Here is a 13,011-nt window from a genome sequence, read left to right as displayed (position 1 = left end):
AAGGATTTTGTAAAATTATCAGTTTTTTTAATAAAATGTGATTGAGTATTCATAGTCGTAACAAACACTAATGTTTTCGAAGATATAACTATAATTTTATTTATTTGACATTACAACTAACAAAAAATATTTGATAGTTATTTATATAATTAATATTTATCAGATTGGTACATTTGAGATTAATAATTAAAATAAAACCAATTTTACATAATTAAGTAAAGGGTGAGATTCAGGAGCGAGACTAAGTCTACTAAACAGATACATCTCTATACAATTAAAATAAAACATCAAATAAACAGATTGGACATATCCACAAAAAGTTTCACTGATAAAAAATATAATACAAAGTAAAACAAGACAAAACATGACAGAACAAAATTTGTAAATTAGGAGAACGACAAACAAACTAGTAGGTATAAAAAAAAAAGAAGGAAGATACAAGGCTTAAAGCATTAACAGTTTTAACATTGAATGGCATCAATCGTAGTTGTAGTTCCCTGATGTTGAATCTTTAGGGTAAGATTCAGAAGCGAAACATGGCGCTAAGTCCGACTCCCATACGTAAACATTTTGACATAGCGTCACTGTAGAATGATCAAAAAAACATTTATATTTTATTCTTAACCTCTTATGTCATTTAACTGGTATAATCATGAAGTATATATATATATATAATTAATCAAGATGTATAATCTTATTTATGTTATTAATTTTGTTCTGTCATGTTTTGTCTTGTTTTACTTTGTATTATATTTTTTATCAGTGAAACTTTTTGTGGATATGTCCAATCTGTTTATTTGATGTTTTATTTTAATTGTATAGAGATGTATCTGTTTAGTAGACTTAGTCTCGCTCCTGAATCTCACCCTTTACTTAATTATGTAAATTGGTTTTATTTTAATTATTAATCTCAAATGTACCAATCTGATAAATATTAATTATATAAATAACTATCAAATATTTTTTGTTAGTTGTAATGTCAAATAAATAAAATTATAGTTATATCTTCGAAAACATTAGTGTTTGTTACGACTATGAATACTCAATCACATTTTATTAAAAAAACTGATAATTTTACAAAATCCTTGACTGATTACTCCAATAAATGATTTAAGTATCCAAATATGTATTTGTATTCTGTTGAGAGAAATGCCGAGAAGGTTTAAATTTAGATTAGATCGATTAGATCAGACAATTGCCTAAATTTAACTTAACTTAATGATCATCTATGAGAAAAGGTTAAACTAGTGTAGAGGTCATAGAATGTCAGGTAGACCTATTGTAAGATGGACAGGAAGCAGCAGGAAGGAACTGGACCATGAGAACCTATCTTTGTGCCTTCCCCGTAACGTCAAAGTCAAATTAGTGCAAAACCGTTAATAGGTACGAATGGTTTATTTCGACACGACTATACAATGGTCGATAGTAATAATGACTCCATAGTCATTATTAATATAAAACGTTATTCAATGAAAATGACAATGGCAGCTGACACTAACACCATTGTTTCAACATAAGTAATAAAGACTATTAAATTGATACAGACTATCGAATAGTGTGTTAATTTAACTTTGACTTGACTTTAATAAAATTTGACTTTGACGTTATTAAATAATGAAAATGGCAGCCGATACCAGAGTTTCCTCTCAAAGTTGCGAAGCCTCCTTCAAGCTTCATCCTAAATTATAATCCTACCCGTAGGGCTCCATCTGTAACCTTAGATCTGGTGGGGCCGACACCCTGTACTTATTTATATATTCACTATAAATGTGTTAGGGTACATCTGTAGGGCTTAGGGATCCGTAGGGTTGTTAGGTTCTTAGATCATACGTTCTTGTATATTTAGTTATCTAGTGCAGCTTACATACACATACATATAGTATACAGGTACTCCTAACATTTATGACATATAATATACATACACATTTCACAGTCCACTGACTGGCAAGCTGTACTAATTATTACGATTCCATTACGAGAACAAGGAGGTTAACGGATGAGAGCGATTGTGATTGTGGAAGGCACGTTGCCGGAATATAATTTCAGGCATCAAAGCATATCACAGAATCGAGGGACAGAAAGTCCTTTGGCAAGCTTTGGCAATAGATCAGAAGAGGCGGGCCAATTTTCCGCCAAATCTTACACTACTACACAATACTTTATTACCCTAGCAATCTGTTTAAAAGACCTGGAGCCACAGTTATAAGCTTTTTAAGTTGGCTGGTATTGGCATGATGAGATGTCGCCCCTTGAAACAAACCAGGCTATGATCCGGTGAACTCAATGGCGAGATACATCTCTATACAATTAAAATAAAACATCAAATAAACAGATTGGACATATCCACAAAAAGTTTCACTGATAAAAAATATAATACAAAGTAAAACAAGACAAAACATGACAGAACAAAATTTGTAAATTAGGAGAACGACAAACAAACTAGTAGGTATAAAAAAAAAGAAGGAAGATACAAGGCTTAAAGCATTAACAGTTTTAACATTGAATGGCATCAATCGTAGTTGTAGTTCCCTGATGTTGAATCTTTAGGGTAAGATTCAGAAGCGAAACATGGCGCTAAGTCCGACTCCCATACGTAAACATTTTGACATAGCGTCACTGTAGAATGATCAAAAAAACATTTATATTTTATTCTTAACCTCTTATGTCATTTAACTGGTATAATCATGAAGTATATATATATATATATAATTAATCAAGATGTATAATCTTATTTATGTTATTTAATAACATAAATAAGATTATACATGATGGATGGTAAAAAGGACTTATTTATTAATAAATAAGTCCTTTTTACCATCCAAAACTATGGACAAAAACTCATAATAATATTTTAACGAACAATGTTTGGTTCTCTGGTCATACGAGGTGATCATTCCACGGCGATGATGGGGTTTCTAGCAAGAGGTCGATTCATAGTTCGCGCCAAGACTCGTTTCTAAATCTCATCCTTAAACAGCTATCTTCATCTGAAAATACCGCAGACATAATCCCGGAAAGGAATTAGTCTTAAACTTTTTTTAAATTAATATCTACTTTATGAATTAATATCAGAAAGATATAAAAGATAACGACGCTTTGTAAATCCTATATATAGAGGATTTCCTAGTTCTTTTTACATTAATGTAAATTAACAAAATGCTGTCCAAGCTATTCCTCTTTGCACTTGTGCTATCTGCAGGTAAATTATATCTTCAATATTTTAATATCAATTAATAAGATTTTGTATATTTGACATGATTTTGATCAACACCATGTTTACTAACAGGATACGCTAAGGTAAAGTCACCGAAAATTATCGGTGGGGAGGAAACAAATATAGAAACCTATCCATACATTGTTCAAGTAGAAACCTATAATAGGTGGACGGGATGGTTTCAAAACTGCGCGGCCAATATTCTGAACACGAACTGGATTATGTCAGCAGCCCATTGTTTTGAGGGAGCGTAAGTTACTTTACATTCCTAAAAGGGTCCAAAGAAGCTTTAAGTTACTGTCAATAGCAACACTTTACCATTATAACAATACATTTTTTTAATACTGATCATATATATATTTATGCATGTTTTGTTTTGTGATACTAATAGCAGTTTTTCGCTTTTAGTGATTACTCGCCCAACTTTAAACGAATCAGGGCCGGATCAAGTTTCCGTAATACTGGTGGCGTTGTTCACTACGTGGATTATGAAATCAATCACCCAGAATACCGAGTTTTTTCCCGGTTCGATGGTGATATAAATGTTGTGAAATTACTTACTCCTCTTGTCGAAACATTGGTAGTCAAAAGAGGTACTCTTGTCGCTCATGGCTTTGCTCTTCCGGATAATTACCCTGTAATTCACGCTGGATGGGGACATACTAGAGTAAGTTATGAAAATAATATTGATCCAACAATAATTTAAATATTTAATAATTACTGATCTAAATTTGATAAACAACGTAAAAATCTGTGGTCTAGTCTAGTCTACCAATTAAATTATTACCACCGGACATATACAATACCACGTATCAGTAATATAATATATATAGAGATACTCAAAATATGCTGAATATGATGTTAAGGGACAATTTAATAAATCGCCAACAAACTGCTATACAGTTTGGCGATTTTTTGATGTTGTTGTAAGTGTTTGTCCATGTTTTGATAGATGAATTTAAAAAAAAAAAAGGATATGTACTGTCTCAAGTGTACATATATATAATTTTATTCACAGGTTGGTGGAAGTCCTTCCAATGTGCTTCTCCATACGCAGATGTACACAATTAACAACACACTATGTGCCACTCGTTATCAGCAAGTAAATGGTGTTGTTACACCGAACATGATTTGCGCTGGTCTCTTAGATATTGGAGGTCGTGATGCTTGCCAGGGAGACTCTGGTGGTCCATTATACGCTTCTGGCCAGAATGATCATATTATTGTTGGTGTCGTATCCTGGGGACGAGGATGTGCCGATGCACACTACCCTGGATTAAGTACTAACGTTGCTTCTTATACCAACTGGGTATTGGAAAACGCTCGCTAAAATATTGAACAATTGAAACAAATGAAATATATACATTGATACATACATACATATGATACATTCTTTGTTTTATTCGAAAATATAATTTACTTAACAATTGTAGTATATACATACATTGTAGTATGTATATATGAGTATTACAAACTGTTTAGTGGGTGATATAATGCCGCGTAACGCCTAATGAGTTTATACTAACCATAGGTACCTATTTATATGTGTTTTTCGTGCAAAAGTAAATTTATTTTATTTCATGTTACAAAGCTCAATTCTTAATCAAATATTAATGTAAGTTAAAATGTTGGATATAGCATAAAATTTATCATCTTAATATACCTATCGACTGTGTGTGTTCCAAGAAAATTGTTGTATGTTGTTGTCCTAACTTATATACCTTGACTTGGTACTAGAAAAGAATTCAGACGTCAATTTTTAAGGTATATAAACCACTTTATAATTCTAAATTCCAAAACTTATTAGGTCACATGACACATCTAATTAGGTCCCCAAAGAATGCCTACAAAGCGCACATCACTACTAAAAGTGCAGTGCAGTCTAAGGATGATAGTGATTAACACCGTGTCTCTTCGCAATATCGTCAGCCTTCGCTTGGGAGTGCCCTTATGTACTCCTACTAGTGACCTTTTGGCGTTGAAGTTTATAGCCTTGCATACCAACGCCATGTTGCCACCACTTACTGTTTATTTTATTATTTTCTTGTAGCTGCATTTTGATTTCCAATATTTATTTTATCGATTATAGCAAAAGTAATAATCCGACAGTTCTTTATTGCCTTTTGACTACCGATATTAATGTGTTAATTATGGTACTGATAAGAGATAACATATAGCCTTATACAATACTTAATAAATTTTGATAATTTATAATTGTTTCATTTTTCGATTCTAATCTGGTTTTATACTAATACTTCTTGATAAGCGAATTTGTTGATTAAAGCAGCACATTTATTAAAATAATAAAAATATGTCTCAAACATTTAGTTAAGTTACATCTAGCAAGAAGAGTATGAGTTACCATTAAATGAAAAGTTTAACGTCTTTAACAGGTTTAGTTGTATGCCACTAGATGGCACTCATCTAAAGTGCTTGAGACTTTATTAGTATTTTGCACAACGTCGTAATCAAATTCTTATTACGTCTTGTAAATCTGCAAATAATTTTTATCATAATAAATCTAGGAAACGCCACAGGCTGGTAAGTATAGTTTAATAAAATTAACCGAAACTCGTTCCTTGATGTTACTTACGTGTAGGATTATCATATCTAAGTTATATTAAATAGATAAAAATTAAATTTTTTTGAAATTAACGATAAAAAGTAATAGATATAAATGACTTCATATCATCCTTCAAAACAGTGCGCAGCTGATGAAACCCAACGATGCGTTTGGATCCGTCGAGAGCAATTCCTAAAGTCCAATAAAAAATAAACGAATATAAACGTGAATTTATTTACGTTTCGAGTGCTTTATCAGCGAGAGTCTCAAAATAACGTTATAAATTAGCTTTTTATGTAAAAATAAAACGACAATTTCGATAAAAAAATTAAACATAATATTTTTTTTAATTAATGTTGTGTTTATTTAGATCAAATAGTTTAATTTTACTGTTTTACTTAAAGCCAATCAATAACAGCGTCAATATATAAAACAAATTGTGCTTTATTTAAAAATTTCTATAAGAGTAATTTATTTTTTATAATTATTTATTCATATTAAGGGACTTTTTGGGTCGCACAGTGAATAAGTGTGTATCCATTCTGAATATTTTACTTATTTTTATTTCATATTTAGTTTTAGTTGGAGTTATTAACAATTAGATTTTAGTTGTTATGTTAAAGCATACTACTCCTATTAGGTCGGGAGATAGTGACACAAAATAGTGGGTCATTTGTAGCAGTTTGGCGGTTCTTCAGGGGTCTTATTACGAAAAAAAGAAAAATGATGGTCAGAGCGCTGGTACTGGCGGCCCAATTGCGTGGCTCGATTTAAATTATTATACTAATTTGTTCAGGTATAACTTAAGTATGGTGCAACACTGTAACAAATATGATATGTGATATGATACGATAAACAAATAAAAAAATCCGTAATAAAAACATTTTTTTGACCTCTTGTTAACGCCAATAAACAATGTTCAGCATTGTTTTAATTTATAATTTATTCTTAATTATATAAATAATCTTATTTAATCCAAGTGCTGTGTTCCAAAGATTATACCTAATTTAGTAAGAAATCTTATCAAGCGTACGTAAGTAGCGAAGAAGGGAGATTTCACTGAACAACGAGGCTAACTAACGGACCCAGATTATGTTCCCGGCCCTTTATCTATCGCTAAGTGATCTTGACTTTGAATATTAATACGCTAAAAATCTATAACAATAACGGAACAAATTTCATGCATTATTTGCTCTCGCAAATTAATTAAGATGCTACAGTCATATTATTATTATTTATATGTAAAATTATAGATTTATGGTTACGGTGAAAGTGTATTTAAAAACAGCACTCCATGATAGTGTTTGGAAGTCGTTTTACTTAATGTCATTTATAAATGTAAAGCAATGTGATATTGTAAATTAGTAATAATATTGTATTACCTATTCAAAATTATAATGTGGAATATCTAAAGCTCAAGCAATTATCTTAAATGTGTACAGGTTCATATTGCTTGTATTTTATGTGATGGCTTCAACCGAATGGAGATGATAACAGCAGAAGTGCAGCTGGCGCCACGATGCAATTTAAATCGCACTGAAATACCACTCATAGATAAATCACAATACTTAAAAGGTCAATGACCTACCAAATAATCTTCACTTAACATTCAATTGAAATAGCGTTTATTGAAAATGTGTGACGTTTAACAAGGTGTAGCTCCCGGCCGGTGTAGTTATTTGGCGAAAGTCTAGCTACATACACGGTTATACAACGTAGAATTTGGGGTATAAGTGTAATATGCATATTATCGTAACGGTACAAGGAAAATGTAATAAATTAAAAACCCTATTTGCTCATACAACAAATTGATATAAAAATTGATCGATAATTTTAACACCATTGCAAATCCATTCATACTAGACCGTCAAAACTCATAAACGGCAACGCCGCTTATTGTCGTGGCAGTCCGGACTTCGGTAGAATGTAAAGAACACCTACGACCGGGACGTAAATATTATCGCTAAGTTCACTTTGAGCCGAAATAATAACAAATTCAGATTAAAAGGATACAATTGTTTACGTTTTAGATGTTCAGTGTCGTATGAATATCGTCATATTTCATCGTAAAGTTCCTTTAGGTAATTAATAGAGTCACAAAACATGTCTCCGAGGAGCAGATCGTGCAAATTTCCTAGAATTAAGGGTCTAAATACCTACAGATACAGGCAAACTTCTTGGTTTGTCAACTGTCATAAGTGTCTGGCAATGGATGACGAGATATCTAAAGTTATCCCTCATAAAATAAAAAAAAATTGAGCTTTATACTTTAACGAATTTAAGGTACTATTTTTATACACCTTTACTACCTGTTACCTGCCCAAGTAACCACTACCCAAAGTCTATAGTCCCTGGTCGTTCTTACCTGTATAGGGGACGCGCACAGAAGAACTTTCAGTTTTATTAAATAACGAAGGTCTAGCCGTCGTGGGCTCTTAGGCCATAACAATCCATTAACACGATAAAAGCATTATTCGTATGAAATTATATAAATACTTGTTTGGTATTTTAGTTAGTGTAACCACGCTTTGATCATGACACTAGAATACGTAATCATACAAAATTATCACCATATCTCAATGCAAACTAAGATTTTACATCCTCACGCGTGTGGACAAACATATTCACGAAAGGATTTGAAATTAACAAATATTTAAAGTATTTATTGCAACATTTATTTTTTAGATAAAGGTTTGTGATTACATAGTCGTTTTTAACAATAGTTTTTAATATAGCACCTTACTTGGCGTTGTTATTATAATATAGTTATAGTATATAAATTTAACTGCTTATTTATAAAAACAAAATTAGTCTAGCTTCGTCTTTTTCTGGAAAAATTGTGTTTACGCTGTGATGACCAGCGAATGATGTGTAAAAAATTTATAATGGCCGATTTACATTATCTTAGTGTTTAGGAGAGTGCTTTAGTACAACTTGAAAGGCAAGTTCTTTAGCGTAGCGTTTACTAAAGCAAGAAGCGTTTACATGTTTCAACTAAAGTACTATCCTAAAGCACTCTCCTAAACACTAAGATAATGTAAATCGGCCTTTATGTATAGTTAAAAATGTATAGTTTATGAGTCTATACTTCTTTCGTATATAGGATCTTCAATTAGGTACATAAAGAAGTATAAACTAAGAAATTATTTGGCTGGTATAAAACAGAATCGTGTTAAGAAAATTATATCTGAATCAGATACTAAATAAGCTGTAACTTCATGACAATATCAGTTTCGCTTAATTTACTGTAATAACTGCCAATGGATTTTTCGTTTTTTTATATGATAAGCAGCAACCGCAGATCATAGACACATGTTAGTGTTCATTCGTTCGTTATCTTTAATTAAAAGGGAATAATAAGCAACATTTTGGTTTAATAATTTTTCCTTTTTTTATGTTTTCTGCACACATGCCTTCCGCATATGATATTTGATTATACCAAAAATAAAACAAGTTATTGTAAAAAAATAATTTTCTTTTAATTATCATCAAGATACCCTGCTAAAACATGCATACAAGTCTTATCATGTGTCGAATATTATCTTATGCATATAAATTATCAAATATTACGCTACTTACAAGAATTAGATACTGATAACAAGAGAATTATAACAAACAGTTTTGAAGGTTTTACGCAATATGTACTTGGAAAACTACATGAACATCCGCATTTTACAATTAATAATCTAGACTTCCATCCTCTACGAGTTTCTTACTTTCTCGTCTCTCTTACTCTTCGAGCTGGTGGTAACTCAAAAAAAATATTTTTATTTTGCTTTACACTAATTTCTATTTCTTTACTGTGTTATTTTTACGTGGATGAACACTTTCAGTAACACACGTATGAGGTACAAAAAAATGATAAAGCTTTAAGGAGCATAGACAAATTAAAGTTAGCACAACATCTATTCTGAAATACTTGATTTATTTGGTAGATGTAACGTCCGACACGTTAGAGCTCTGAAAGAAAACAGGTGAGTCTGGATTATACTGCGTGGATTGTAGATAAGACCTATCCGTCATTTTAAACAAATTCTGGAGTAAATGCTGCTGTTCCATCAGCAGTGTATTCAAGTGTCTCATCTCTTGATCAATTTTCTTTAGATTGAATGTCGTTTGGTCGATTTTCTCTTGCATTCCACGTATTTCTATATTAAACTGATGGTCCGTTTGCCCGTCTTGTTTATATTTAGAGTGGTACTTGTTCTTATATAAAACTTCTTTCACTGAACGTCCCGATTTGAGTTTATTCAGTTGGGCTAGTTCGTAAGCTGCCATCATGATATCAGTCGGCAATCGTTTTTCGCGAGGATTTAATGGCTTTACGCTTAAAATTACTTTCCCTGCTTCTGGAGAAACTAACGCTGTTCTATAAATGTATTTATGGAGACAGGCGGGTAATAATGAACTAAACATTCCCATTTCAACAAATAATATAAGTTTTGTTTGTCTCACTAGTTTTGAGAGCCCTGCTGTTTTTCGTAATCCTTGAATATCGTGTACTGCAATACCAACTAATAGATTCATAAGTATTATAGTCACAAACATAAGAAATAGAATGAAAATAAACTGAGATGACAATTCGAAAATTAGAGGTGGATCTTCTAAGAAGGGATCGTTTATCAAAATGTTCAAGTTAAGTTCACCAACCATCATTGACAGTGTACTGATAAAACCCATTAAAGGGTTTGAAAACATTTCTTCGTTGGGAAACACTACTAAGAAACATATAGCAAATCCCAATAACAGACAAATGTACGCTAATAATAGCTTTAAGAATTCTGTCAAAACTTTTTGATACATAGCCACATAGTCGCCGAACATAGGTAGTTGACCCATCATCAACATCAAATTTGTCCAAGCTCCTAAAACAGCATAGCCTTCTACGTGATTTTGCCAGCCGTAATCATGTTCTATATCATACAGCAAGAATACGGAAAGTAAAACGAACCATTCTAATAGATTTTCGAATGTTGTAAAATATTGATAAATACTAGAATAGCCGGTGATGCCTGTTAATTTCCTGACTATTTCAAAAATAGTTATTGCTAACAAAACCCATCTCTCTAATTCTATGGGATTATCTTCTAAAATATCTCCAAGTAAAGATTGTCTTTGGCATAATTCGTTAGGCACATCGTACTTCTTGGCATATTTACCATGACAGGTCTTTACAACGGCCGTCAACACGTAGATTGACAGGAACACAACAAAGAGGAAACTAAATATTAGCCTAGCTAAATAGAATTTTCTTATCTTTTTCCACTTCATGAATAGAAATGCTAAACATAACGGGTGTTGTAAAATATCTTTTTGTCCTTCATCAATCAAACTATTTAAATAAGTAATTTCACGCGGATACGAATATTTTAACAGCTTCCCAAAATCAAATTCAATCTGAACTTCTTCATTAGCTTCAGTTGACGTACTAAGGGTGATGCCACTATCCAGATTGTGTCTTAAAATTGCTACAGATTTTGGTGTTTTACGTACTATAACACTAAGTGCTGTATGACCTTTTTTTGATTTGGATGTGACGTCGGCTCCTAATATTATTAATGTTTCCACACAACTTGTCAATCCCTCAATTGCGGCTAGATGTATTGGTGAATATCCATATTCATCTTTTATATTTACTTGTGCACCCCAACTTACTAGCAGTTCTATTATATCACAAGAACGTTCAGATTTCGATATAGCAGCGTGTAATGGAGTTCGTTTATCGTAATCTTCAGCGTTTGGATCTGCGTTTCCATCTCTTAAAAGAACTTCAACACATTCCATTGATGAACACCTTGCAGCGAGATGTGAAGCAGTAAACCCTCTGTAATTTTTTGCATTAGCTTTAGCTCCTTCTGAGAGTAAAAGTTCAACACATTCCGTGTAACCTCTTGATGCTGATAGATGTAATGCTGTACATTCTTTATCTCTTTGCTTAGTGACACCATTAACACTTAATTTCGTTGCTTTCAATAGGAATGCAAGACACCTTTGAGATCCCAATTCAGCAGCTAAATGTAAGGCATTTAGTCCCCCAGAAGTTATATATCCTGGGTCAACTCCTTTCTCTATAAATAGTTCCATACACTCTAAAGCATCATTTCGAACAGCACAGTGGACCAGGTTATCCTCACAACCTGCTCGTTGAACTACAGCATGTAAAGACGCTCCGTTCGCGATTAAGTATTCTGCTACTTCTAATGAGTTTCCAAATGCAGCACAATGTAGAGGTGCAAAGTATTTAGGGGCATAATCAATATCGGTACCGATGGACAGTAAATACGCAACAGCTCGCCCGGCGCCACTAAAAGCGGCGATATGTAGCGCTGTCAATCCAATTGGATCCGAATAATGAACATCAGCACCAGCTTCAATAATAGTAGGTAATAACTCTTCACGTGTTAAAAATGCGGCCCATAATAACGTTAAATTAACAACAATTTCCGGCGCTGATGAAATATGTTCTTCAATATTATCTGCTGTAATCAATCCACACTCGAGGTCATCAAAAAATCTCCCTGCTCCAAGTGATAAAGCTTTTTCGCATAACGCTCGACGCACTGCATCCTCTGTCAGCCTGGCTTCTGGATCTGGAGCCTGCATATCAAAGCTATGGTACATATTCGGAGCATCTTCAGCTGGTGGTGAGGGACCAACGAATAAGTATTCTTTTGCCTTTCCTGGTTCGTTGGCTGCCTCGAGTGTATCAATGCTACGCACATGTCTGAAGGAGCTTCTTAGTGGAAATTCTTCTGGATCTCTGTTTCGCGAGCTGAAACTGTTTGTTAGTCTTGATCGCGGCGTCTGAGACGGCGTCTGGAGGGGTGACGGCCACCCCATCTCACGATAACCGAAGTTGTCCATGGCTATACCGCAACTAAATGCAGACTCCCTCTTATCTTATCACTACAAACATCTTTACTCTGACGTGATTTATCACGCTATTTTTACTGCGCACAATTATGAAATTTACTATTTGGGCACTGATTATTGTTGTTTTCATAATAATGCAATATGCGAGCCATATTTGTATTTAATTTAAAAATAAAATTACCATATTCATTACAGGTTCGCGATGTGAGTATGGGGTGGCCGTTTTCTGACCGAAAAACATTGACTTTAGATCTGTTTCATTTTGTTGTAAATAACGTAACGTGAGATTTTCACGCCAGAAAATAAAACTAGCAAACATTTTACTCATAATTCTGGTAATAATTTTGTTTGCAAAAAGGAG

The 13,011-nt window shown here is 32.9% G+C and overlaps 2 protein-coding genes across 2 annotated transcripts; one reads left to right on the top strand and one right to left on the bottom strand.

Annotated features, from left to right (window-relative positions):
- Nucleotides 1-3,135: 3,135 nt before the first annotated feature.
- Nucleotides 3,136-4,602, top strand: LOC125052039 (trypsin, alkaline C-like). The gene is made up of 4 exons (XM_047652687.1): nt 3,136-3,199; nt 3,287-3,464; nt 3,623-3,881; nt 4,233-4,602. Exons 1-4 carry the CDS (start codon nt 3,157-3,159, stop codon nt 4,542-4,544), a joined length of 792 nt encoding a protein of 263 aa, XP_047508643.1. The 5' UTR covers nt 3,136-3,156; the 3' UTR covers nt 4,545-4,602.
- Nucleotides 4,603-9,234: 4,632 nt separating this feature from the next.
- Nucleotides 9,235-12,680, bottom strand: LOC125051914 (transient receptor potential channel pyrexia-like). The gene has a single exon (XM_047652542.1). The coding sequence runs from the start codon at nt 12,639-12,641 to the stop codon at nt 9,702-9,704; it is 2,940 nt and encodes a 979-aa protein (XP_047508498.1). The 5' UTR covers nt 12,642-12,680; the 3' UTR covers nt 9,235-9,701.
- Nucleotides 12,681-13,011: the final 331 nt, after the last annotated feature.

The sequence above is a fragment of the Pieris napi genome, chromosome 8, assembly GCF_905475465.1.
Source record: "Pieris napi chromosome 8, ilPieNapi1.2, whole genome shotgun sequence".
Taxonomy (NCBI): domain Eukaryota; kingdom Metazoa; phylum Arthropoda; class Insecta; order Lepidoptera; family Pieridae; genus Pieris; species Pieris napi.
This window is presented reverse-complemented; position numbering and strand designations above follow the sequence as displayed.

Coding starts and splice junctions, on each gene's coding strand:
- LOC125052039 (XM_047652687.1), top strand. CDS start 3,157: ATGCTGTCCAAGCTATTCCTCTTTGCACTTGTGCTATCTGCAG. Junction 3,465..3,622: donor GCCCATTGTTTTGAGGGAGC/GTAAGTTACTTT, acceptor TTTCGCTTTTAG/TGATTACTCGCCCAACTTTA. Junction 3,882..4,232: donor CTGGATGGGGACATACTAGA/GTAAGTTATGAA, acceptor TTTTATTCACAG/GTTGGTGGAAGTCCTTCCAA.
- LOC125051914 (XM_047652542.1), bottom strand. CDS start 12,641: ATGGACAACTTCGGTTATCGTGAGATGGGGTGGCCGTCACCCCTCCAG.